The sequence below is a fragment of the Camelina sativa genome, chromosome 14, assembly GCF_030686135.1.
Source record: "Camelina sativa cultivar CO46 ecotype springtype chromosome 14, ASM3068613v1".
In the NCBI taxonomy this organism is placed as follows: domain Eukaryota; kingdom Viridiplantae; phylum Streptophyta; class Magnoliopsida; order Brassicales; family Brassicaceae; genus Camelina; species Camelina sativa.
The window spans coordinates 6,554,865-6,578,955 of NC_141893.1; the positions used below are offsets into that span (position 1 = coordinate 6,554,865).

At 40.6% G+C, this 24,091-nt stretch overlaps 7 protein-coding genes and 1 non-coding gene across 12 annotated transcripts; 3 read left to right on the forward strand and 5 right to left on the reverse strand.

The window, feature by feature from the left end:
• The first annotated feature begins 201 nt into the window (after nucleotides 1–201).
• LOC109128650 (uncharacterized) lies at nucleotides 202–3,398 on the forward strand. Of its 2 annotated transcripts, XM_087486466.1 has the most exons (10): nucleotides 202–288; nucleotides 434–693; nucleotides 775–978; nucleotides 1,085–1,257; nucleotides 1,389–1,451; nucleotides 1,580–1,618; nucleotides 1,786–1,869; nucleotides 2,025–2,111; nucleotides 2,394–2,432; nucleotides 2,551–2,729. In XM_087486466.1, the coding sequence occupies exons 2-10, from the start codon at nucleotides 450–452 to the stop codon at nucleotides 2,647–2,649; spliced, it is 1,032 nt and encodes a 343-aa protein (XP_087342592.1). In that variant the 5' UTR covers nucleotides 202–288; nucleotides 434–449; the 3' UTR covers nucleotides 2,650–2,729. The 2 variants fall into 2 exon arrangements, 1 of the variants encoding a protein (XP_087342592.1); XR_015580883.1 differs by lacking the exons at nucleotides 202–288; nucleotides 434–693; nucleotides 775–978; ... (2 more) ...; nucleotides 1,580–1,618; nucleotides 1,786–1,869 and adding an exon at nucleotides 3,275–3,398 and having other exon boundaries at nucleotides 1,971–2,111; nucleotides 2,551–2,659.
• A 567-nt stretch (nucleotides 3,399–3,965) lies between these two features.
• On the reverse strand, nucleotides 3,966–6,383 carry LOC147927893 (uncharacterized). The gene is made up of 9 exons (XM_087485934.1): nucleotides 6,355–6,383; nucleotides 5,682–6,076; nucleotides 5,391–5,594; nucleotides 5,106–5,206; nucleotides 4,857–4,970; nucleotides 4,682–4,720; nucleotides 4,486–4,554; nucleotides 4,326–4,409; nucleotides 3,966–4,236 (listed from the first exon to the last, which is right to left on the reverse strand). Exons 1-9 carry the CDS (start codon nucleotides 6,381–6,383, stop codon nucleotides 4,225–4,227), a joined length of 1,047 nt encoding a protein of 348 aa, XP_087342060.1. The 3' UTR covers nucleotides 3,966–4,224.
• LOC104740203 (fasciclin-like arabinogalactan protein 19) lies at nucleotides 6,308–7,526 on the forward strand. Its single transcript, XM_010460735.3, has one exon. The coding sequence runs from the start codon at nucleotides 6,650–6,652 to the stop codon at nucleotides 7,385–7,387; it is 738 nt and encodes a 245-aa protein (XP_010459037.2). The 5' UTR covers nucleotides 6,308–6,649; the 3' UTR covers nucleotides 7,388–7,526.
• Nucleotides 7,527–10,483, reverse strand: LOC104740206 (uncharacterized). Of its 3 annotated transcripts, none has more exons than XM_010460736.3 (10): nucleotides 10,292–10,478; nucleotides 10,106–10,201; nucleotides 9,940–10,005; nucleotides 9,685–9,852; nucleotides 9,462–9,578; nucleotides 9,240–9,311; nucleotides 8,800–8,883; nucleotides 8,600–8,700; nucleotides 8,221–8,305; nucleotides 7,527–8,135 (listed from the first exon to the last, which is right to left on the reverse strand). In XM_010460736.3, exons 1-10 carry the CDS (start codon nucleotides 10,367–10,369, stop codon nucleotides 7,728–7,730), a joined length of 1,275 nt encoding a protein of 424 aa, XP_010459038.1. In that variant the 5' UTR covers nucleotides 10,370–10,478; the 3' UTR covers nucleotides 7,527–7,727. The 3 variants fall into 3 exon arrangements, 2 of the variants coding, with proteins under 2 accessions (XP_010459038.1, XP_087342591.1); XR_015580882.1 differs by lacking the exon at nucleotides 7,527–8,135 and adding an exon at nucleotides 8,382–8,510 and having other exon boundaries at nucleotides 8,260–8,305; nucleotides 10,292–10,483; XM_087486465.1 differs by lacking the exons at nucleotides 7,527–8,135; nucleotides 8,221–8,305 and adding an exon at nucleotides 8,381–8,510 and having other exon boundaries at nucleotides 10,292–10,483.
• A 600-nt stretch (nucleotides 10,484–11,083) lies between these two features.
• On the reverse strand, nucleotides 11,084–16,558 carry LOC104740207 (ABC transporter G family member 35-like). Its single transcript, XM_087486461.1, has 9 exons — nucleotides 15,481–16,558; nucleotides 15,260–15,390; nucleotides 14,702–15,094; nucleotides 13,747–14,616; nucleotides 13,505–13,658; nucleotides 13,357–13,416; nucleotides 13,161–13,267; nucleotides 12,241–13,082; nucleotides 11,084–12,154 (listed from the first exon to the last, which is right to left on the reverse strand). Exons 1-9 carry the CDS (start codon nucleotides 16,310–16,312, stop codon nucleotides 11,227–11,229), a joined length of 4,317 nt encoding a protein of 1,438 aa, XP_087342587.1. The 5' UTR covers nucleotides 16,313–16,558; the 3' UTR covers nucleotides 11,084–11,226.
• A 2,228-nt stretch (nucleotides 16,559–18,786) lies between these two features.
• LOC104740208 (protein SAWADEE HOMEODOMAIN HOMOLOG 1-like) lies at nucleotides 18,787–20,855 on the forward strand. Its single transcript, XM_010460742.3, has 9 exons — nucleotides 18,787–18,975; nucleotides 19,078–19,163; nucleotides 19,285–19,330; nucleotides 19,426–19,582; nucleotides 19,656–19,716; nucleotides 19,971–20,022; nucleotides 20,085–20,228; nucleotides 20,325–20,444; nucleotides 20,530–20,855. The coding sequence occupies exons 1-9, from the start codon at nucleotides 18,922–18,924 to the stop codon at nucleotides 20,572–20,574; spliced, it is 765 nt and encodes a 254-aa protein (XP_010459044.1). The 5' UTR covers nucleotides 18,787–18,921; the 3' UTR covers nucleotides 20,575–20,855.
• A 63-nt stretch (nucleotides 20,856–20,918) lies between these two features.
• Nucleotides 20,919–23,452, reverse strand: LOC104740209 (cytochrome c-type biogenesis CcmH-like mitochondrial protein). Of its 2 annotated transcripts, none has more exons than XM_010460743.3 (4): nucleotides 21,994–23,452; nucleotides 21,709–21,856; nucleotides 21,488–21,619; nucleotides 20,919–21,403 (listed from the first exon to the last, which is right to left on the reverse strand). In XM_010460743.3, the coding sequence occupies exons 2-4, from the start codon at nucleotides 21,850–21,852 to the stop codon at nucleotides 21,200–21,202; spliced, it is 480 nt and encodes a 159-aa protein (XP_010459045.1). In that variant the 5' UTR covers nucleotides 21,853–21,856; nucleotides 21,994–23,452; the 3' UTR covers nucleotides 20,919–21,199. The 2 variants fall into 2 exon arrangements, with proteins under 2 accessions (XP_010459045.1, XP_087342594.1); XM_087486468.1 differs by having other exon boundaries at nucleotides 21,949–23,029.
• Nucleotides 23,360–24,043, reverse strand: LOC104740210 (uncharacterized). The gene has a single exon (XR_015580884.1). It is a non-coding gene; the product is annotated as an uncharacterized LOC104740210 (transcript).
• Nucleotides 24,044–24,091: the final 48 nt, after the last annotated feature.

Sequence of the window (24,091 nt, forward strand, 5' to 3'; positions counted from 1 at the left end):
AAGTCAAGAGGCTTACCTACTGTCCCGGCTACTTTGGTGGCTGTGGTTACTGCTCAGTTCATGGTGTAGATACATCTCAATGGTGATGGGTTCTTTTAGGAGAAGTTGTCGGCAAATATACAACTAATGGGCCATGCGTATCGGCCCATAAAACCAATCCATACGAGTTATATATATTTTATCACAAGAGTTGAATTTGCCGCCCCTAAAAGAATCGATCGAGACGAGTACGGTCTTGAATAATCCTCACTCTCAATCTCTCTCTCTCTCTCCCTCCTTCCCCGTTCGGTCAGTGATCCAACCATATCAATCGATCTCTTCGAGTAGTGCTTATCTGATGTTTGATTTGCGTTCTACACTGAAGAACCTTACTTTGATTTTGCTTTCCCAGTTTTGAATTTGATTATTCATTAGTTTTTCTTTTTTTTTTTAGGTTTTGATTAATTAGAATGGTGATGGCGACGGAGAAGCAGTCTGGGGCAGTAACATCGGTCTTTTGGGACATCAAGAAGTGTCCCGTTCCCCGTGACTTTGATGCTCTTCTGGTCGCTCCGTGTATTAAACGGTTTTTGAAGAAATTAGGCTACTTTGGTCCTCTCACCATCTCTGCAATCGGCCTACTAACAGACATCGCTGATGATGTCCTGCGAGCGGTATCTTCCACTGGAATTGTTCTTCATGCCACCCCATATGGTTAATATCTATATCCTTGTACTTTTCATAGATAAGAGAGGGAAAGAGAGAGAGTCTCAAGTCTTTAGTTTCTGAAAACAGGTTCCAATTGCGTACAGACGCTTATCTTTTCTTGGATGGATGATAATCCACCTCCAGCTAATATAATGCTCATACCCGATCCCACAGTCTCTAACTCTTATGACCTGAGTTTCCTAAAGTATCACTGTGGATACAACGTTATTAATCCCTATCGATATGGTCCCTACTCCACTAAGAGCCTCTGGAAAAAATTTCTTCTCGCAGGTGTGTTGTGTGTGTGTTTTTTTTTAATTTGTCCTCTCTCTCTCGCGGTACGGTGTGTTGCTTAGAGATAACCGGGTTTTTTTTTTTTTTTTTTTTAATTTCTCAGGGGCACTTGAGGTTGAGGTGGAGGATAAGTGCATTGAAACTGATGAATCTGCTTCCTGGTTTTGCCATGGATGTCTTATTGATTTTAGTTGTAATACACCCATCGTTTGTACCACTGGCCAAGGCGTTGAGACTTTCACCACGCATCTCTCTAGCCAAGAACATGCACAGCTTGTAATTAAGCATCCCAGCCAAACCGGATTGTTTCAATACTGCCCTCGTCACTCATCACTTGTCTTAGCTATTTTTTTTTGAGTCACTTGTTTCTTTCTCACTTCTTTTTTTTTTTTTTTTTTTGCCTCAAGTCGTCTACCTTGTTCCCTCCTCGTCCTCGATGTTGGGATGAGGATGAGGAGTGGGATGATGAGGCAAGTTTTTTTTTTCTAAGTTCCCTGCTTGAAACCCTCTTACCACTAGTACTAGTTTCCCATCCTCACGTAATTTGACCCTATGTTACCTTTTTCTACTGCATGATCATTGGTTCTTCCCTCCGTAGCATCCAGACATTTTTGAAACTGCTTATCCTCAACCAAAGGCAAGCCTCTGAGATTTCTGATTTTTTTTTTTTTTTTACTTTTTTTTGCCTATATTTGACACCCCAATGTTATCTTCTTGAAAAGCTACGTCCTGTTTTTTTCTGTCTAATTCGGATTCCGCCTAATTCTGACCCCGAATGTGCATTTTGGTTTTCTTTTCAATCAGACGTGGGATTGGCTCCCTGGTCAGCATTCAAACACGTCCGCAACACCAAGCGCGTCTGATTTTTCTTGGATGATTCCCTTTGAGGCAAGCGTTTGAGATTTCTAAATTTCAGTTTTGTTTGTTTGCCTAAATTTAAAACAACCCCCACCCCAAATGTGATCTGCTTTGAAAACCCTTTCTCACTTCCTAGTTTTGCTTAAGTTTGACCCAATGTGCATTTTTTTTCTTCTTTCAAGCAGACTGGGGAACAGCCGGGGGAGTTTGCAGCACCAAGTGAGAGTCCCCGTGATTGTGCTACTACTTCCATGGTGATGGACCAACCAGAGGCAAGTTTTTAAAAATATCTGAAAACGTTGAGGTTTCTAATCTGTAGAATTCTTGGTTTTTCTGAATGAAAGCTAAAATATTGTAGCAGAAGCGCAAAAAACATTGCAGCGGAAGTGCTTGAAATCCCTTTCCTTGCTTCCTAGTTTTGTTTGTCTGCCTAACTTTGACCTCAATATGCATATGTTCTGAACCCTCTTACCACTAGTAATTTCCTTTCTCACGTAATTTGACACTATGTTAACTTTTTTCTACTGGATGTTCATTGGTTCTTCCCTCCGCAGCATCCAGACATTTTTGCAACTGCTTATACTCAACCAAAGGCAAGCCTCTGAGATTTCTGATTTTTTTTTTTTACTTTTGTTTGCCTAAATTTGACCTTATGTCACCTTTTTCCACTGGATGTTCATATTGGTTCCCTCGGCCGCATTGGTTCCTCAGGATCCACACATGGTTGCAACAACACCAAGAAGAAGAAAAAGACGACGACGAGTACATGGCCCATGGTGTTTTTCTTCTTCTTCTCAAAGGCATTTGTGATTTATGAATGGTATGTTCTACTTCCAGCGGCAAATGTTTGGTTTGGTTAACTTTATAATTATAGCTATGCTTATTTTCAAGTCTCGTCTCTTCTTATCGACTTTAAAAAACCAAAACTGATGAAGTAAAAAAACAGTAAAACATTTCTAAAAATTGTTTTCATAGGCAAAATAATTTAAATAACAGAGATGCATATTCAAGAGCATTTTTTTGTCTACAGTTTCTTTAATTATCGGAAACTGCATCAAACCCACCAACTTTCGAAACAAGTAATCAATAATACCTTTCTACTGGCGGATCATCATGACAACAGAGACATTTACTTAGCTTGTTGCATCTGCCAACACTCAAATGATTAAGAATTGGTTCATATCTTCTCTGTTCCTTTTAATTTCTCACTGTCAGCACATTTCTTGTTAAAAACGCTCTTATGGGTTGCAGCCTTGCATCTATAAACTTTCAATATCTTGTCACAATCTTAAATCTGCAAAAGCAATTTTCATAATGTATTCGATACAACTGGTTAGAGTCACCATTATGCAGTACATAAATACTGAAGCGTGCCTGCTGTAAATGGGAAGGAATCATATGATTTCATATTCATAAGCGGATATATCTTGTGTAGCACAAGAATCTCAAATAAATTAGGTGCCGCAAACTCTCTAGCAACACATATCGTGGTCCATGGGGCAATGTCTCTTGCAGTATTGGATGCATTTATAGCGAGTACGTCTCTCTATTAGTCGGCCATGTTTTCAGCAGTGACGAGGAAACCACCGCCTATGTTGCGAAGATGGCTCCATTGGTCTCTATTTCTCTCATACTGGACAGTTTACAAGGGGTTCTCTGAGGTCCGAGGCTTGTTCTTATTTCTTTATTCAAACACAAGTTATTGTCGGATATTGTTTACTCTCTTCTCCTTAACATACTGCAAAACAGATCCAAGTCTTCATGTCTATTTCCTGTTGTGTGTTTTAGTCCTGTGTCAAATTTTGATGGTTTGCAAGCAGGTATTGGAAGGGGATGTGGATGGCAACGAATTTCCCATTAGCTTGATCAAATTCAAAGCTTACAAGTGACCAAACGTGATACTATTTTTTTTTCACCTGTTCTGTTTAAGATGATGGAGGCGTAGCAGATGCAACAAACTAAGTAAATGTCTCTGCTTTTTTACTTACATTGGATCAAATTGTTGCGTGTTTAAAACTGTTTTGTTAATTGCTTTTATATGCTAACTCTTGTTTCTACACTAATATATTAGATTTACTCATTGGAGATAGTGTACTACTCTTCTTTGACTGTCATCAACACAAATCTTTTAAAATGTTTTACTATTGCCGAAAGAGCTCTTTTGATCATTTGAAACAGAATTAACAAACTTCATAAAAATAAAATAAAAAGAGACTTGAAAATAAGCAGCATAGATTAAGTTAACCCAACATTTGCCGCCAGAAGTAGAACAAACCATTCTCAATACTAAATGCCTTAGAGAGAAGAAGAAGAACACCATGGGCTATGTACCCTTCTCCTTCCACTTCTTCACGTCATCGGTTACTTGCACTTCCGCGACAACATTTATCGCTTCCCCTGCAATGTTTTATAGTTTTCATGAAGAAAGACCCAGAATTCTAAAAATAAGAAATCTCAACGTTTTCAGATATTTTAAAAAAACTTGCCTTTAGATGGTCACTCGCCATGGTAGTAGCAAAATCATGGGGACGCTCACTTGGTGCTGCAAACTCCCCCGGCTGTTCCCCAGTCTGCTTGAAGGAAAAAACAAACATTTGAGGTCAAACTTACAAAACTAAACATTAGAAATCTCAAACGCACGCTTGCCTTTAGTTGGGTATCCGCAATGGATGTTGCAGACATTTCTCGACGCAGCTGAGAGTACCAATCCCACGTCTGCTTGAACAGAAAGGCCAAAAAAAACATTGGCGTCAGAATTAGGCAAACAAAACTTGAGAAAAGGAGTTTTCAAGCAGAGATAACATGGGGGGTCAGAATTAATTAGGCAAACAAAGAGGCTTGCCTTTGGTTGAGGATAAGCAGTTTGAAATATGTCTGGATGCTGCGGAGGGAAGAACCAATGAACATCCGGCAGAAAAAGGTAACATAGGGTCAAATTACGTGAGAATGGGAAATTACTAGAGGAAAGAGGATTTAAAGCAGGGAACTTTAAAAAAAAGAAAGAAAAAAAAACTTGCCTCATCATCCCACTCCTCATCATCGCACTCATCATCCCACTCCTCATCATCGCACTCATCATCATACTTCTCAACACGTGGATTAGATCTAGAAGGGCACGAGCGCAACATCATCTTTAGGCAAAAAACAAGAAGAAGTGAGAAAGGGAAACTAGTAGTGGTAAGAGGTTGTTTGACTCAAAAATATTGTTAAGACAAGGACAAGAGGTATTGAAAAAACAAGAGGTTTGGCTAGGATGCTTAAATTACCTGATGTTCATGTTCTGGACTAGAGAGATGCGTGTCGAAAGTATCAAAGCCTTGGCCAATGGTACAAAGGAGGCCAGGTTTATTAACATCAAGGAGGCATCCTTAGCAAAACCAGGGCGCAGATTCATCCGTTTCAATGCACCTATCATCCACCTCAAGTGCCCCTGAGAGAGAGAGCAAAAAAAAAAAAAAAAAAAGAAAGTAAGCTAGTTCAGCAACTGGTTATTTCTTTCTTAGCAACACACCCGACCGTACCGCGAGAGAGAGGAAAAATTAAACACACACCTGCCAGAAGAAATTTTTCCCAGAGGCTCATACTGGAGTAGGGACCATATCGATAGGGATTAATAACGTTGTATCCATAGTTATACTTGAGCATACTCAAGTTATAAGAGTTGTCCACTGTGGGATCGGATATGAGCATTATGTTAGCTGGAGGTGGATTCTCATAGGTCCAACAAGAGATAAGCGTCAGTAGTTCACGAGAACCTGTAAAATCAAAAGAAACTTAAAAGACTTGAGACCCTCTCTGTTATGAATTCATCAAGGAAAAGTACTGTAGAAAGATATATTAACCAAAGGGGGTGGCTTGAAGAACGATTCCAGTGGAAGAGACTGCTCGCAGGACGTCAACGGAGATGTCTGTTAGTAGGCCGAATGCAGAGATACTGAGAGGACCAAAGTAGCCTAATTTCTCCAAAAACCGTTTAATACACGGACCGACAAGACGAGCATCAAAGCCAGTGGGAACGGGACACTTCTTGATGTCCCAAACTCCTCTGCAAACTCTTCTGCTGGCTCTTGTCACGGGCTGCACAAACTGGGAAAACCAGGTCCTTTCCTTTTTCCCTTCTTCTCCATGGCTTGTTTCTATCGTGAAAACAAGAATGTTCAATTGGATGCATATTTGAACTATAGGCCCGTAAAGCGAGGAAGAGAATGGCTGTGGCCTAAAGGCTAAAAGGCTAAAGCTAAAAGCAAGCTAAAGATTATAGGACCATATGTCCCCTCAGATTTTACCATTTTGTGGCAGACAAATAGCTGTATGTTACTTCTCTGGCTAGTGGAAAGTCTTATTCTTGTTGTAATACAATAATAATACTGCATAATTTTCATCAGTAGTAATAAGCAGCACCCTTCATCAAATCTGTTGTTTTGATCAATAGTAAGGAACCACTAGGTGTCAGGTAGAGCCGTAGAGGATAACAGAGATGATTCATTCATACAAAACTGTAACACTGCAATTTACCTTAGAATAGAGGAACCCTCATAGTCCATTTTTGAGCCAATTGCTCATACTTTTGTGATTGAGCTTGTAACTGCAGATATTAACTAAACATATATAAAGCTCAAAATAAAATATGAAGTGCGGGAAAAAGAAAAAAAGAGAGTAAAAGCTCTAAACAGTCTTGGACTCTGTAACAGAATCGAGAACCTCTCAAGATTCACTTCCTTCCCCTATATAAACCCCAATCATAACCGCTTTTTTTCTTTTCTTCATCTTCCGTTTTACTATCTCTCTTAGAGCTCAAGAATCACAAGCAATGGCGAACATCTCGAGCGCTTCTTGTTTCAGAGCCATCTTTCTCGGAGCCCTCATCATCCTCCTCCTCTGTCTTCCTCATCCATCCGCAGGCGTTCCTTTGGAAGAGTTAGAAAGAGCCATCGCCGTCCTCCGCGTCAGAGGCCGTGCTCTCTTCGCCAACGCCATCATCACCTCCGATCTCCTCTTCGATCTACTCTCCGACGAGTCCCTCACTCTCTTCGCTCCCACCGATTCAATGCTCTTCGCTCTCGACATGACTCATTCGTTTCCCTTCTACGTTTCTACTCTACGCCTTCACTCCGTACCGCTCCGCCTCCCACTCTCTGAGCTCCGATCTCTTCCCAACGCCTCCTCTCTCCCGACGCTTCTCCCGTCTCACCGCCTCCTTCTCACTAAGCCTTCTTCCTCCAACGACTCGATTTTTCTCGACGGTGTTCAACTTCTCCTCCCTGGTTTGTTCGTTGGTCAACATATCGCCGTCCACGGTCTCGCGACTCTTCTTCCCCTGACTCCCCCTTCGTCTCCCAACCGTCTCGTGGAGGATTCGGCGGCAGCGTCACCGTGGATTCTAGGTTCAAGATTTTCACCGGCACCAGAGCCTTACTTTGCCTTTATGGGTCTTTCACCAGCAGAGTCGCCGAGCTTTGAGCAAGTTCCACCATCGCCGTCGTGGGGAGAAGATTTCATCGTAGGCGACGAAGGAGGTCCGTTAGATGCAACGAATAACGGCTTTTGATGTACACGTGTCGTTATCTCTGTAAAAACACGCTTACACGTGTGAGGCTTGTAAAGTCAAAAAGAGTCCTTTTCTTTTGTTTTTTTGGGTCAAATAGAGTCCTTGAAAAGTGAAATGTATCTTTGGTTCTGAATCCTGGTTTAGTTTGAATTTTTCAAGAATTTGAACCGAATATAACCGATTTGTGTACCAAATACAATCTCGTACAAGAAAAACTTAACATAGCAACATGTATGAAAAGCTGAGGCCAACACTAAGTAGTACAAAGGCAAATCTTTCCTACAAATTTAGTAGTTCGCAAATTCCACCACATTCATTAAGAACAAACAAACTATATAACCTAGACGACCTCAGCTTTAATGTCTTCCTCTACTGCTTCTGCTTTTACTGTATCAGTTGCCCCTTCCTCCTTGATGTTTCCATCTCTCCCCTCGTCAAGTATATCATCCATTATCATGTCATCATCCCCACCATTGATATCCTCTACTTCATCTTCTTCCTCTTCATCTCCTACTCCTCCGCCAGGTATCTTTCTCTTCTTTGGCCCGTGCTCCATCCTATGCGTCTCTAATTCCTTATCCATTGTTTCCTGCAAATTCATTGCCCCGTTGTTGTTTGCTTTCCTCGCATTCCTTGCGTTTTGCCACCTCTCCAGCTCTTTCTCTACATTACCCAGATATTGCTCTTCTATTTCCTTTTGATACTCGCTCACTTCTTGTCTCCTTGCCGCCTTCCATTCTAAGAATGTCTGCGCCCACAAGTCACCAATCCAAATATCAATATCTCATAGCATGCATCTCACCACGTTCATTCAATAACTACAAACACCTTACCTGCTCTTTCTGTTGCTCCACCTCAGTTGTATCTTCTTCCAAAGGCTTCACTAGCGCATAGTATATCTGGGGCTCTGCTTTTGTCCTGAAACACCCGTCCACATGCAAATCAAATAAAATAAGTTTTAATGTAAACCTTTATATCATCTATCAATTTCTACCTATGGCAGGCCATACAGCATCAAACATTGCCATTCCCATCAACATTTGTATGCACGTGAATGGAAACTTATCTTTGCCTCTATAAAATTGTCAATATGCACACTTTTTGGACCGAAATTAAAAATAACCTGCAAATCAAATAAATAGCAAATTCACCATTAAGACTCATCCATCATGCAGAGCAAGTAAGGGTACGCTATGGAACTAAAAGCAGTACCTTATAAATTTGCTAAGTTTTTTTTGGTGCTCACTCCACTGAAGGAAAAGCAGTTCCAACTTCTTTTGTTCTGCTTTAGCAGCAACACGGGCTCGAAGAGTCTGTTGACCAGTAAAATTGAGAATATCAGATCACTACTACACAAGACTGTCATTTAAAATTTTATGTAAAAGAGAAACAAAATGTAGCTGGCTGCTTACAAGATCTCTTCTCCTCTTTTCGGTCAGATTTTCACGCTCTTGCAGCCTCAGCCGTTCACTTTCTTCACGGGACTTTTGCTCAGCCTATACGAGTAGGAGGGATACGGCACAAAAACACTGTTAATGCATTGAAGTACTACAGACAAAGTTGAGAAATAAACGCACTTCTAACTGGACATATAATGATATATGCACCTAACATCTTAGTAATATTACTAACATCTCCAATCAAAAGGCAGGATAATCCAATCCCAAAACATAAATCATATCTAGAATGATTTATGTTCCTCTACAACGCTACACAAGTCAAAAGAAACTGGAGGAAGATGCTGTTTTGGATAGAAGATGACTTTTCCCTCAATAAACAGTGACAGCATCGTAAAATATCACATATCTGGTTTTTTACTTCATGAAACAAGCCATGTGAAGTGCGTGCTTACCTTTTGTAGGGCAGCGGACCGTCGGGCGTATGCATCCGTTCCAGAACGCTGCTTATCTTCTTTTCTGAACTTCTGCAGAAGGGGAAAAGTATGTAGACAAGTGAGAATACAATAACTTGAATAAAGAATGACACATCTAACATGAATCAAGCTAATCAATGAGAGACTAGATATCATAAGCAAGAGCTATGTCCATGTAAATCTTAAGTTCTTAACACATACCTCCAAAGTCCCTTGAAGATTCCCCAGCATTCTTCTGTTCCTATTAACCAATTTAGGATCCTCATTCTTAGGTAAAACCCTTGGTGCAGGCTCCGGCAATGCAAAAGCTTCAAAACCCTGATCAGAGCACAACAACAACAACAACAACGACCATTGAGTAAAAAGTCGCCTCTTTCTGATAAAAAAAGAGTATGTAGGGATATATATAGTGGGATTGAATTACCTTCTTGGTCCCTCGTTGTTCTGTATCCCTCCGGGGTCGATCTCCACGATGCTGTCCAGATAGCTTCTTGTCACTTTTATCAGAGGTTCCATTTTCACCAGCTACAACCTCGGTTCCATTGCCATCAACTGGCAAATCTTCATCCTTACTAACATCTTCACCATCGACCTAAAAGGTTTCCCCAATAGAGTTAAGAAACCAATCGCTACAATCTATCAATGAGAAAATTCATTACTTTCTCAACACAAAAATTACCTTAACAACGGCGGAAGACAATCTCCGTTTCGCAGGTGGCTCATCTTCTACGTCATTCCTATCCGCCTTTTCATCAAAAATACAAAATCGGATAATCAATCAACTAAGCGCAATTTGTTTCAGATCAAAGGAGATAAAGCAGAATAAAGGAGAAGAGTAAACTTACAGGACGAGTAAAGCCTCTACGGCCTTGATTGCGAGGAGCGACGCCTGAAAAGCCTCCACGACGGAGTCCACGAGGGTCACGAAGCCTCTCCGTAATCTGATCAGGATTATGGAATTAAACCATCGTCTTCAACAGAGAGGATTTATATAAAGTGAGAATGAGAGATTGAGGTCAAGATAGTAGTACCTCGCGCTGCTGACGGTGAAGCTCATCGATCTCGTGTCGTAGCTCTTCCGCTGTCTTCTCCAAGGCGGTGTCTCCCATCGTCGCCGCTGCTCAGAAAATTTTCGCTCGAAAACCCTTAGAAGAAGAAGAAACCAAATCTTTTGTATGGGCTTTAAAAGGCTTTTTTCACTATACGTCGGCCACTATAATTTTTCAGAAAAGCCACAAACTTATTTATATATAGGGTTTGTCCAAAAAAAAGAGTTAATTATATGTATAAAATTTAATTTAAACCAAAAGATTTAAAATTCCATATATTATTTGTTATTAAAATAAGTAAGACAAAAAAAATATAATGTAAAAAAAAAATTCTAAGTTGCATGGAATTAAATATTTAGAATATCATTTTTATCAGTGACATTCTAAATTAGTCAGATTTTATTTAAGTTATGGAAGTACGTAGCAAATGTATTTCTATTTTTCAAATAATGTAATTTGTAGTATTTCAATATTGAATTAGACGTTTCCGCCATACTTTCAAATTGTTTTTTTTATAGTAAGAAATTCCGATTTTCCAACAGGGAAATATGCCTAAAAGAAAATGTTTCCATGCAACGTAGAAAAAAAATTACGTAAGTACATGTTTTAGTATTTTCGTTTATAGAAAGTAAAGACGATCAATCAATAACCTATATATAGGAATTCATGTCCATATTTACCGGTAATGATTTAGATTTCCGAACAAAAGGAAAAAGGATGGTTTCATAGCATTCAAATTAGTTCCCACTTCTTCTCTCTGTTTCAGTTTGCAACTTTTATTTCTAAAAATGTCTTTTCTTGATGAATATTTTTACATTAGATTTAAAATAAAGTCACATTAAGAGAGGAAAAAAAATAAGAAGCAAAGAGCTTTTATTGCAAGAAATGTACCACAAGAAAAACAGAGTGTAGAGTGGTCATCTAGTCTGGAAGTTGAGACTCCTGATGCAAAATGCGAAGATGAAGGCAAAGAAGACAGTGAAGCCAACGAGTACTGCGGCGACAGGTCCCATGTAGTCTGATTCAAAGCCGTATTGGTCTTTAATGTATTGCTTGACAGTGAGGCCAGGTGGACCACCAATAGAAGCAATGGTAGTCTCGACGTCACCGTATTGAGAAGTGATCAAACCGTATATGGTCCAAGCGACAGGGCAGATCCAGTAATACCAGACCCACCACTTTGGAATTTTGGGTCTAGGGATGAAGAATCCAGAGAAGAGGTTAAAGATACCGTAGAAGGCTGATGCAAAGATGGAAGCAACTTGCTGGTTAGGCGTGAGAGACACGGTCATCATGCCGTAGTAGGTCCAGTAGAGGAAGGAGAAGTAATTGATGAAGAGGAACCATAAGAACTTGGAAGCTTTCCACTCGAATCCAACCATAGCGTAGATGATAAGCGAATAGTATGTGGTTTGAACCAAGACATATGGTAGCTCACAAGTTACTTGGGAGATAGCGTAAGGTATGGCTGAGTACATCCCGGCTGCTTTTTCCCTGTAGAACACTGTTCGTTCAATTGCCACCATTGGTTGTACCGTCGAACAGTTGTTAATACCCACGAATACAACAGCTGCGTAGATTGCTCCAATCACCATCGTCAGGTCTTGTACGTTTGATCTCTTACCTCCAATCTGCCAGAAGACAGAGCCGATCATGAGAGATGTTGCCAAGGTGAAGATGAACCGGACAAGGTTGTAGTCAGGAGATCTCCAATAAGTCCACCACTGCTTCCATAGACATGATTTGAATTGTCCCAATGTGTTCTGCGAAAACTGTGTAGCAAAGTAGAGATCAGTTGCTCCTTGGGGAGGCACGCTTAGTTCTTGCACCAGAGCCTTGTTCCGCCTGTGTCAAACAATTCATACGTTAGTTAGTTAGGTCAGGTATCATCACATCATTATAACAAATATTGTTTTGTTGTGTTCACTTACTGGCATAAGGCTGAAGCCTTATATAGCTCAGCAAAGTCAACTCCAAGCTTCAACTCGGCTGCAAGAGAACTGGCTTCCAGCATCCATGTGGCCGGGTTGTACTTATCCGGAATCTTTGGCACTCCAGGAAAGGATTCAAAGTACTCAACAACCTTGTGAGAGTTTCGGCCTAAGGGACCAGAGTATATCACATGTCCTCCTCTCTTCATTAGTAGTAGTTCGTCAAACGCCTCAAAGATATCAATGCTAGGTTGATGGATAGTGCACACAACAGTTCTTCCGGTGTCCACAGTGTTTCTCACCGCTCTCATGACAATCGCAGCTGCTCTAGCATCCAACCCTGAAGTTGGCTCGTCCATGAAGATGATTGAAGGGTTAGCCACAAGCTCAACGGCGATTGTTAACCTCTTTCTCTGTTCCGTGGAAAGCCCCGTGACACCAGGTAAACCAACAATTGCATCTCTCAGGTCCACCAACTCTACTAATTCCATCACTTGATCCACAAACATCATTTTATCCTCTTTGCTTACGTCCTTAGCAAGGCGAAGGAAGGCAGAGAAGATAAGTGATTCTCTTACTGTAACTTGTGGAGAGTGAATGTCTGTTTGTTCACAGTAACCAGAGATTCTAGCAAATGTCTCTTGTTTCTTTGGGAATCCAGATACTCTAACATCTCCTTCTATGTATCCTCCTGTCTTCCTTCCGGCCAAAACGTCCATCAAAGTTGTCTTGCCCGCACCGCTCACCCCCATTAACGCTGTCAACACTCCTGGCCTAAACGCGCTTGTTATTCCTTTTAGAAGTTGTAGCCTGGTTTCTTGAACTCCTTGTTCCCTCATTTCCTGCACCATCCAATAGTTCTGTATGAGTTTCTTTTCGTTAATAATAATAATAAGGTTAACTAGTTTTCAAAGGATTACCGCAGGCATGTCAACAAAGTATTTAACGTCGTCAAATGACATAGCTAGAGGAGTAAAAGGAAGAACCATTCCTTTCTTGTTGTTTGCACTCTTCATCTCAACCTCCTCTGTTTTACCATATAAGAGTAAATTCTTAATATTTATTTTTCTTGGTTTTGTATAATGACTATTCAAGATGTAAACAAGGAATACTTACTTTTGGCTGCAGCCTCTTCGTCTTCTTCTTTTGGAATTATAGCTTGTGCTTTCCCAAGGGCTGTTGGTCAATACATACATCGAAGACACATTAGTATTTTTGAACCGGTGAGGAAAAAAAACAGAATCAAACAAAAAAAGAAACTTACGGTCTAGATAAGTAAGTGCCAGTGTAAAGAATCCGTTGAAGACGACAGTAAAAGCAAGCAAGCCTCCAACTGATATCCAGTACCAGTTCTTGTCATCAAATACATCCCACATATTAAGCACACTTGATCCCAACTTCGTTCTATTGTCAGCAGACTGCAATTTTTCACCACAAATTTTATTAGCTACAAGTAAAAGCTGGTGAGGACTTTGGGAGAAAAGAAAAAAATGATGAAGAATTTACCATTTTATTCATCCATCTAGAATCAAACATTTCATTGACGGTGAGACCATTGAAAGCGTAAGAAAGAGGGGACACCCAGTAAGCCCATCTCCACCAAACCGGAATCTCACCTCGAGGAAGAAGGAAACCTCCAGTCAAGAACACAACTAGTAGAACGAGCACACCCCCGGTATTAGCAATGGTCATGGTTCTACATGTAGATGCAATGAACCTGAATATCCCGGAAGCCATTTGTTGGATCAAGAAAATGATCAAGAGCTGTTTGAAGAATCGGGTAGCTTCGGGTGCATATCCTATGGAGTAATATGTCACCACCATCCATGCTGTAGACTCAAAGATGGAGATTGGAATCCCTAACAAGAAAGTGGGAAGCGTGAATGTCCATGGTGGATGAAACAAAAGATCCCTTTGCTTGTAGAACACGGGAAGTCTCTGGATCGTCATGGCCATCTCCGCAAGACCGTTAAACATGTTCACGATCATAGCAAATAGGAGTGATCCGATGTAGATGTTGGCGTCGACCTCGTTCCTTGTGTGCATTTCGGTTCTAAGGAAAAGGGTTGAAGTGATTGCGGCAATGATGATGATCTGGACGGTTTTGAAGATATAGAAGAAGGAGTTTCGTTTCATGAGCATCCACTCTTTGTCCCAACAGCTTTTGAGAAGCTCTGTTTTCTTCATTGAGTATTTGTCAAACACTAGAGCTGCTTTGTGGCTTTTAGACTTGTCGAACGGTACTGATAGATCGTTATATAGTTTAGATCCAACATGGAATGTCTTAAAGCTGCTGGCGAACTCAGACACTGGGATGAATCTATAAGGTCTGTTTGGATCAACCCAATACTGCTGTTGATCTTTCTTAGATGTAACCTGTTCCATACGTAAATGTAATTTGTGAGTCATTTAAGGATCAAAATATTTATACCAAAATAAACATATCTATATATGTATTTACCTCTTGCAAGAAGTCAGCTGTTCCTTTTCTTTCAGGGCATTTGAACCCAAACCCCTCAAAGAACTCTAGGACGTGGTCTCTAGGTCCCTGGTACACAATTTGACCCTCCGACAATAGGATTATATCATCAAACAGATCAAACGTCTCAGGAGCAGGCTGGAGAAGAGATATGAGCACAGTGGCTTCTGTGAGGTGAACAATCTGTTGCAAGCACTTCACGATTTGGAAAGTGGTGGAGCTGTCAAGCCCGGTGGATATCTCATCCATGAACAGAGTCTTAGTCGGTCCAACGATCATCTCTCCAGTTGTCACACGCTTCTTCTGACCTCCTGAAATACCTCTCATCATGTCATCTCCAACTATAGTGTCCTTGCAAATGTCAAGCCCCAGAATCTGTTTCCATCAAAAAACTTTATAAGTACACTGTAACATAACCAGTCTACTTGAACAATAATATGCTAAGTTGAATTATCATAAAAACCAATAACACCCTATATATGCATGCTCTGTAACTTGTAAGTAAAAAGTAAAAGGCTTTTAAGGTTGAGAGGGGCTGACTTTGAGAGTATAATCAGTGATGAGACTACTCTTGACGCCTTGAGCAGCAGAGGCCTTCATGAACAAATCAACATCAGCTTCCGGGAAAATCCCAGCGTCCTTTTCTCTTCTTGCCAACTCATTTAGAAGGTCTGCCATCCATTAAAGGTAAGATTACTCAATCGACCATAAAAACCAAAAAAGACTAAAAAAGTAGTAACTTTAGTTGAATCAGAACATACCGTAACGAGTACCAACACCTTGACACCTAGCAGAGAAATCAAGAGTTTCCTTAACAGTCATGATACCAACATGAAGATCGTTCTGGCTAATGTAAGCAGAGGTTTTGATGGGAACAAACTCGTTGAGGTGGTAACCATTATAGGTTACCTCTCCAGTGACGTCAAGAGACTTGTCGAGTTTACCGGCAAGAGCCAGCAAAAGCGTAGTCTTCCCGGAAGAAGGAGGACCCAACAAAAGTGTCATCCTTGAAGGTTTGACGATCCCAGAAACATCTTTGAGAATAGTGAGTTGTGCTTTCTTGGCAAGCCTGATTCCGATCATGGCCAGAGCAGTTTCTCCCATGTTCCTCACCGTGTTTAAAAGCGAAGGGAGAGATCTATCGCCGGTGTAACAGTCAGCTCTCACAGTCAAGTTGTCGTACCTCACTTCCACTGTCGGAAGTTGGATCCCGACACGGTCGATCCTGTTTCTGAGCTTGGTCAAGATCCGTTCGTTGTCCTGCTCGGCTACTTTGAAGACCATGTCGATGAACTTCTGACGTTCTTCGCCGTCGAGCTTCGTGACGTCAACTTCTTTGTTGAGGATTTGGTTACCGTAGACGTCTTCTTCGCCGAGCTCGGGCATGAGACTGGTGCGGAGACGGCTGTAGGTAGGGAGTTTCTCGATGGCAGCCCATTTGAGAGCTTCTTCGTCTTGGTTGACTGATTTGGTTCGTCTAGAGCTTGTGTTGAATATGTCCTCCACGTTTCTGCTTGCTCTGCTCACACTACGACTTATGCTGTGACGCATACTACCCCCTCTGCTCATAATATGAGCTGGATCGTAATCCATCTTTTTAGATCCGCTGAAGCTTGATCCTGATCTACTAATTAGTTAGGTGCTTCTTCTTGTTTCTGTAAGACTATAGTCTGACCTGACCATAAGTACAAAGAAGAATGTAAATGGAAGAAAGTTTTGTCAGTGCCTATGCAACATTGAGGAGAGAAGAGAGTAAGAAAAAATGGTGAAGAGACGAGGATAAATAGGTACAACGACTTTTTTTTTGCTAACTCCCTAGGTCCTCTCTGTTTTACCTTTATTTTTTAATTTCTCTGAACAAATATTTTAAAAAAACCCCAACTTGCCTGATTGCGCCTTTAAAATATGTGATTAAAATAGTAATATCACGTAATAATGAAATCTTTTTAACAGAATACTCCATGTGGGAGATCAATAATACACGAGTTAAATATTTGATTAAAGCGTTTGTATAAGCCCGGTGCCAAATGATGTAGACAGGTTGTCTTTTTTTTTTGGCTCGATTTATTTTGTCTTTCCCTCACCTTCTCTCATAAACAATGGAAAAAGGTGGCTCTTTTTAAAACTAATAAAGATTCACGGATGACTAATTGACTATGCTATGGTGGTGATAAGAATTAAAGAGAGTGATTAGCGCAGAACAACACATATAGATAAAAAAAAAACTTGGGACTTATGTAAAAAACTAAAAAGTCTTGGTTATTTTGTTACTACTTACTTAGTAATATATTATATACCTCGTACCAACTAGTCAACTACACACAGCCTACCAGTGCAGCCTACATACATGTCAAAGAAATTCGAACCGAGTTCAAACATCTTTACCTCGTTTTTCTTGATGCTAATTAACTTTGTTAATCAAGTACAGTAAATTATAAATTATATACTGCATGATTAGTCAAATACCGTAATTAATAGAATAACAGGATTAGTCAATTACCATCATGCACTCTTCTGGCATGACAACTGGACTGGACTAGGTCCACTTATTGATATCACTGGTAACTCAGTACCACGGGTTACGGATATCCGGATTCTCTCTACTGTCAAATAAACTGCTCCAAGTGGAACCTGGTCACTTCCAAGGGGGAGACATCAAATAGTACAACTCCTGCGATCATGCCTTATGACTCACAATTCTCCAACAGAGAATACGGGTGATGATGTTTTTCAGTGGAAGTTAACAGCTGATCAATCTCAAGGAAAATTCTCATCCATGCAACTGTGGCGTCACTTACATCCTCCAGAACCATCAGTACCATGGCATCATCAAGTCTGGTTCAAAGAAAATATCCCAAAGATGGCTTTCATGACTTGGCTCACAGTTTTGGATCGGCTAACAACTCGAGACAGATTAAGGAGATGGAATCTACCTGTTCAAATCCCAGCATCTTGTCTACTTTGTGCTTCCGGTGAGGAATCAAGGAACCACCTTTTCTTTCAATGCTCTTACTCTTCAGAACTCTGGTTAGATTTTTTTGCTCACTTATTTCCACCGCAATTCTCCTCCTTTGACGCATTGCTACTCTGGATAAAAAGACCAACGGCAAATAAGAGGCTAAATACAATTTGCTGGTTGGTTCTACAAGCGCTAATTTACCATATTTGGAAGGAGCGTAATGAGCGCCTACACACCCCAACACTCCGAAGCCAAGCACAAATCAAGCAAATGATTCATCAACTTATGAGAAGGAGGTTACTTGCACACGACAGAAACTCAAGCACGACGCCTCAACAACAAGATTCCTATCTCACTTTATGGTTCTCTCACTTTCATTTGTCATGAAAGACTCATTACTCACCCTGCTTTTTTCAGTCTCTGTTTCATTATGTCTCTCTTTTCCTAAAGCTTAATGGTTCACTGTTTGCGTGTTTAAAGAAAGTCTGGGTCAAATCGCTCAGGCCTTGTGCCCATTATTATCAACATATATAAATTGCGTTTTTAAAATGTTCAAAAAGCACGTGTATTAACTGATTAATAAGACAGGAATATGTAAATAACGAATTACGTAACGAATATTGTTTATTACTTTACTCGATATTTAGTAAACGAATCTTGTTATATTCATGGGAGAAATAAGGGCCAAGATTGTCGCCAAAATAATTTGAAATAAAAAAATAGGTAGAGCGTTAGTGAGGATTAGCTGTGTAATTAAATAAAATATGTTTAGTACTAGTAAATATTATTTTATTAATAATGTCAGTAATCATTAGTATATTGTTAATTAATAAACACTCCACAACCACCAGCTCATACATAACTCGAAAGATTCCCCGCGGACGGGTTCCCTCAACGCTCACACTATCTCGATAGTTTCAAAGTCAATTATCAACTGTAAGACTGGCTTGTCCGAAACTTTTGCTGGCTTGTCCGAAACTTTTGCTGTTTATGTGGATCAAATGATAGTACTGTACAGATCGTTCTTCATAAAAAACATCTAATTATCCGCATGTGTAAAAAAAAAAATTTCATAAGATTTATTTTTAAGACTCGAGATTTTGGGCCCATATGGAAGATTATTATTGATTTTGGCCCATCAGTCCATTAAAGCACACTGAGAAGTGAGAACTTTACGAAGGTATCAGTCAGTCACTGTTGTAGCATCTTCTTCACTTGTTCTTTCCTTCTGCCGTCGTCGATAATGGCTGCTTCCGATGATTCCTCTCACTACTTCACCGAGTTTACCTTGGCTGAGGTCTCTTTGTTTTCTTTATTTGGCTTTATCAGATATAAGAGATTCATGAGATGTGACTTTTGTTTTTTTTTTTTTCTTTTTAAATTCTTATATATGGTGAAGATTGTAGACATGGAGAATCTGTATAAGGAGATAGGTGATCAATCTCTCCAAAGAGATTTTTGTCAAACTGTTGCCTCCACTTTTAGGTAATATCTTCTTAATTATTTGAGAATTTTGCTGCATTATAGGAGTAGAATCTTGTTGGTAAAATCTGTTTTATTAGTTCTTCTTAACTGAGTGTTTGTTTCCATTATTTATGTTTCAAAGTTGTTCTACGAACCGGAATGGGAAACCATCAGTAACTTGGAAACAGGTGCGTCTCTTATTTCGTCATGCAACTGGTGAAATGCAATGCAAGTGTAGGCCAGCAGAAGTAACTTGTTCTTTCAATTGAGTGGGTTTTTTCAGGTACAGGGTTGGTTTCAGGAGAAGCTGAAGCAGCAAAGCCAACCCAAATACAAAGCTTTGCCATCTCCCCCTTTGCAGATTCTTGACTTGTCGAATCCTAATTTTGCCGACAAGCCTGTAAATCTTGGGACGGCTACCTATGTTCAAAGACGAAAAGGTTTTGTTTCAGGTTCTTGTTTGCCATTCTTGATTCTTTTAGTTTAACGCCGTGGGAACATTTTCATACACAGGTAAGGCTTCTGATGTTTCTGATCTGGCTTTTGAGGCTAGATCTGCTAGGGATTACGCTTGGTAAGAACCTTTCTTTGCTTTTGAATGATCATCTTTTTCCATATTTGCTTCAACTCTCTTGGATTTTGCATATTTTACAAGTTTATAGACATAAATAATAAACAGTGCCCTTACCTTCTTAGTACATGGCTACATGTTCAGAGTAGACTCTAGCATAGTACATGGCTACATGTTCAGTGTAGACTCTAGCATAGTACATGGCTACCTTTGTCGTTTTATATCTGTGCTTATTTGCTTGAATTCTGGTCTTTCAGGTATGACGTGTCTGCGTTCATAACTTATAGAGTTCTTCGCACTGGTGGACTGGTAAAACTTCTTGACTTTTGTTCAATGCCTTATTTGTTTGCAACTGAGAGCGTCTGCAACAGGAAGTGCGTGTACGTTTTTCTGGGTTCGACAAGGGACACGATGAGTGGGTGGATGTCAGAACATCAGTGCGTGAGCGATCTATTCCTGTGGAACCATCAGAGTGTGGGAGAGTGAATATTGGGGACCTGCTTCTATGTTTCCAAGTAAGGGTCGCTTTGCTCTAATTATGAAGGATGGAACCTTTAGCAAAAAATTTAAACATAAAGAACGGAAATTTTGGGGTGGTTGTTAATGTGCAGGACAGGGAGGATCAAGCATTGTACTGTGATGCTCATGTTGTGAATATCAAGAGAGGAATTCATGATCAGTCGAGATGTTACTGCGTGTTTCTTGTTCGCTACGATCTTGACAATACAGAGGTAAAAAAAAAGCTTGATCTCAGTCTTTATTACATTGGGTGCTGTTTTGAAAAATTCAAGAAGTTGCGTGTTAATACATGAACAGGAAGCAGTGGGAGTAGAAAGAATTTGCCGCCGCCCTGAAGAGTGAATTTGTTTCGTTTTGAAGTCATCTTTGGAGGATGCAGTAAAACATGACTAGATAATATATGACTGACCCAAAGGAAGGAATAAAATGCTCATCTAAAGACCTCATGTCATGATACACAAGGTCCTGGGATTGTATGTTAGTTTTTGTTTTCCGTTATGTTGGAATTAAAGTGGAGAAAGTATTTAGATTGTAAAGCGAATGATGACGATATAATGTAACATTACCCTAATGCTTAACCTGTTAGTCCCTTTCTTTTAGGAAGACTAGATTTCTTTCCGTTACTCATTGCATCTTGTATAATAAGCAAGTCAACACATTTTGTGAGCATTTAGCACAGAAGCTAATTTGGAACAAAAGATGTCTCTGTACTAATAACGATGCGCTCTCTGTTTTCAATTCCACAGTAAAGAAACATACAACAAGTATCAGACTTTCAATTATGTTTTCTTCTTACATAACTCATTCCAAGATATATTCCTATGGAAGAATCCATTTTCAACAAAGCAGTCCCTATCTGTTTCTCCCAATCAATGTGTAACTCACTCCTTCAACTTAAACACATTGTTTATTTGGCTAACGCGATAAGATTTGAGCCAAGAACAAGAGAGCTAATGAGACATGGAAACTAGCGGTGTAGCCATCTCCTCAACCGGGAAGCCACTCCCTGAGGAGGAGGGGGAGGTGGGATAAGAACATCAAGCATGGTGACTCTCTCTTTTGGGGTCAATGGAACACCTCTAATAAGGTTCAACGCCATGATGTGTACATTCGTCCTTTGCCTGTGCTTCTGGTAAACCAAACCTGCAGCGGTACCTCCAGCAATTATAACCTGCCACACACCAAAACACCAGAGTCCATTATCCTAAACGTCCCTGTGGAGGTTCCAATCCTTATTGATTGTTTTAAAACTAACCGGTGTTAGCCACAATGCCGCGGTCTGCAAATCAAATTTAGGAGCATAAAGCACCGTCTCCCCAAACTCATCCTCAAGCTTATTGTAGATCTCTTTGTCAGTTTTCCCAGCTCCTATCTCATCACGGATCAGCTGCAAAGCTCAGGTGTATCAGAGAAGTAGCCAGCAAAACTAGATTTCAACTCATTCTTTGGAAAACAAAACTGAGTAAAGGGACACACCTGTCTAAGGAGAATAGCGACATCTGCCTGAGAGTCTTCAATGGACTGACTCCCACACTCAGTACAGCGAACATTGTGGCTAATGTTTCTGGCCCGAGCGTCCAGCATCTGAGCCTTCTTCCTCTCTTCGTCTGTTTTCTCCATTGCGCTGAAAATTTCATGATTACGAGTATTGTTAGTTTTCACAGACGCATTTCGTCGAACAGGTTGTGGACAACATAGCAGAAACTACTCAGAGACCTAAAACGAACGGAACGCTTGTTAACTAAATTTTGAAGGAAGGACCTGTTTGGAGAGGAAACGAGAGAGATCGGAGAAACCGCTTAGTTCGTTCAATCTGGAGCTCAAATATTAAACCTTTCACTCGAGAAATTTCTATGGTTACTTGTAAAATGTAAACTTCCTATCGTCCTCCTGAAGTAGGAAAGCCAAGACACAATTCTTCGCCAGAGCCGTTTGGAGAAGATGCCGGTGGAAATCCCCGGCGGGTGAACAAACCGGCTCCGAATGTGAGATCGATCGAGAAGGCGCGTGAAGGAGCGTGCAACGTGTGTCAGAAGACGAGCTTCGCGCGTGTACAGTGTTCAAGTGCATAATAAAGATGGGCCCTTCAAATATATAATTTGTTTGTAACTATAAATAAACATGGGCCTTGTAATTGCAGAATACTAACTGCAATAATTTGGTGCTTTGCAGTTTGCACCAAAAATCGAAGTGAGAAATTTTAGATGGAACCATACAAACTTGAGCCAAGAAGGAACATGTAACAAACAAACAGTTAAGCTGTACATGCAAAGCAACATAAACACATTATAGAATAGGAGAAAGTGAGATTGAAACAAAATTACCACACTGATTACACATACTAAAGCTGAATTGGTGTTGGTGATGGGTCTGCTCCTCTTCTTCATCACCCTTCTCTTCTACTTGGGGAGTGGAGACATCGGGTGAATGGAGGCTATAGGGGTGGGTACTACTGAATTGGTGTTGGTGATGGGTCTGCTCCTCTTCTTCATCACTCTTCTCTTCTACTTGGGGAGTGAAGACATCGGGTGAATGGAGGCTATAGGGGTGGTGGGTACCCTAATATGAGCAAAATGGTCTCATCGAACAGTTGACACCGCAGCCCCATGGGAACAATGATTTGCGAATTATTTTGCGATAAAGGCCTAATTATGTTCTTAAAGATGATCTTAAGGCAGCCTCAGTTCTGATCTGAAGACAAGACAGCCACAATTCTGATCTTAAGACAAGACAGCCTCAATTCTGATCTTAAGGCAGCCGCAATTCTAAGAGATGCAGTCAAGATGTACATATATTCAGACGTATCAACTGAGAGAGAAGCCACTCATTCTCTTTTACCCTCTCTGCTGGCGCTGGTCCCGTTCATAGAAACTACTAGCAACAAAAAGGTTTCATTTTTCTGATAATGCCTATGACAGACAGAGCGATGACTCTTTCTTCACCAAACAGGTCTAAAGTAGTCACCAACAACAAACTATACAGTCACCAACAACAAGCTATACAAATTCAATTGGGGATTTGAACTGCAAGAACAAATAGAGAAAGAGACATGCCTGCTAACGTTAGAATTTGAAACTGAAATGCAAATGGACGAGAATCAATAGTTCATGGGAAGGCGCATAAAAAGTAAACCAAAAGAGAGAATCGCCTCTTTCTTCCTTAAATCGTATTACATCAAGTTTTGTGTCTTAATAGGCGATACATAAGCTTTGCTACCATTGTCTATGGAGACAAAAGATCGGAATTTTAAGCACCACGGAATCAGCAAAGCAACGTAAAGGGACTTGTAACCTGTAAAAGTCTACTGCTTTCGTTATTTATATACACGAGGGAAGAACAGTTTTGACAATGTGAGTACTCTCAGACAAATCCTTCAACCAAGATCGGTTTCTTCTCCACTCTGATCCTTCTTCTCCCTGCTGCTCTCAATACCTTCAACATCTAGATCCTTCAAACCATCAACGCAGCTCCTCCCTTCTCCTCCTTCGCCTGCCACAACCAAATCTCCGGCCTGTTCTGATTCAGCCAACTTCCCATTTCCCTTTCCGGCTAAACACGGTCCAGTATCCCTTTCATTATCCCCGCCGACGATGATCGTATCAGAAGCTTCCGGAACCGGATCAGCTACACAACCGCCTTCCTCCTCGTGCTCGAAAATCGAAGCTGCGCGAGACTTCACGGCGTTGGCGGCCTTGCGAAAAGCTTCCTGTATAGATTCAGGCGGCAGCGCACAATCTTCGAGTCCGGCGTCAGCAAGTGCCGGCGGGAGGATCTTGTCGAGCAAGCCGACTCTTTCTTTAGTAGCCTCCATAGATGCAGTGATTCAGAGCTCTCTTTCCTGAATTGTGAACCCTAATTT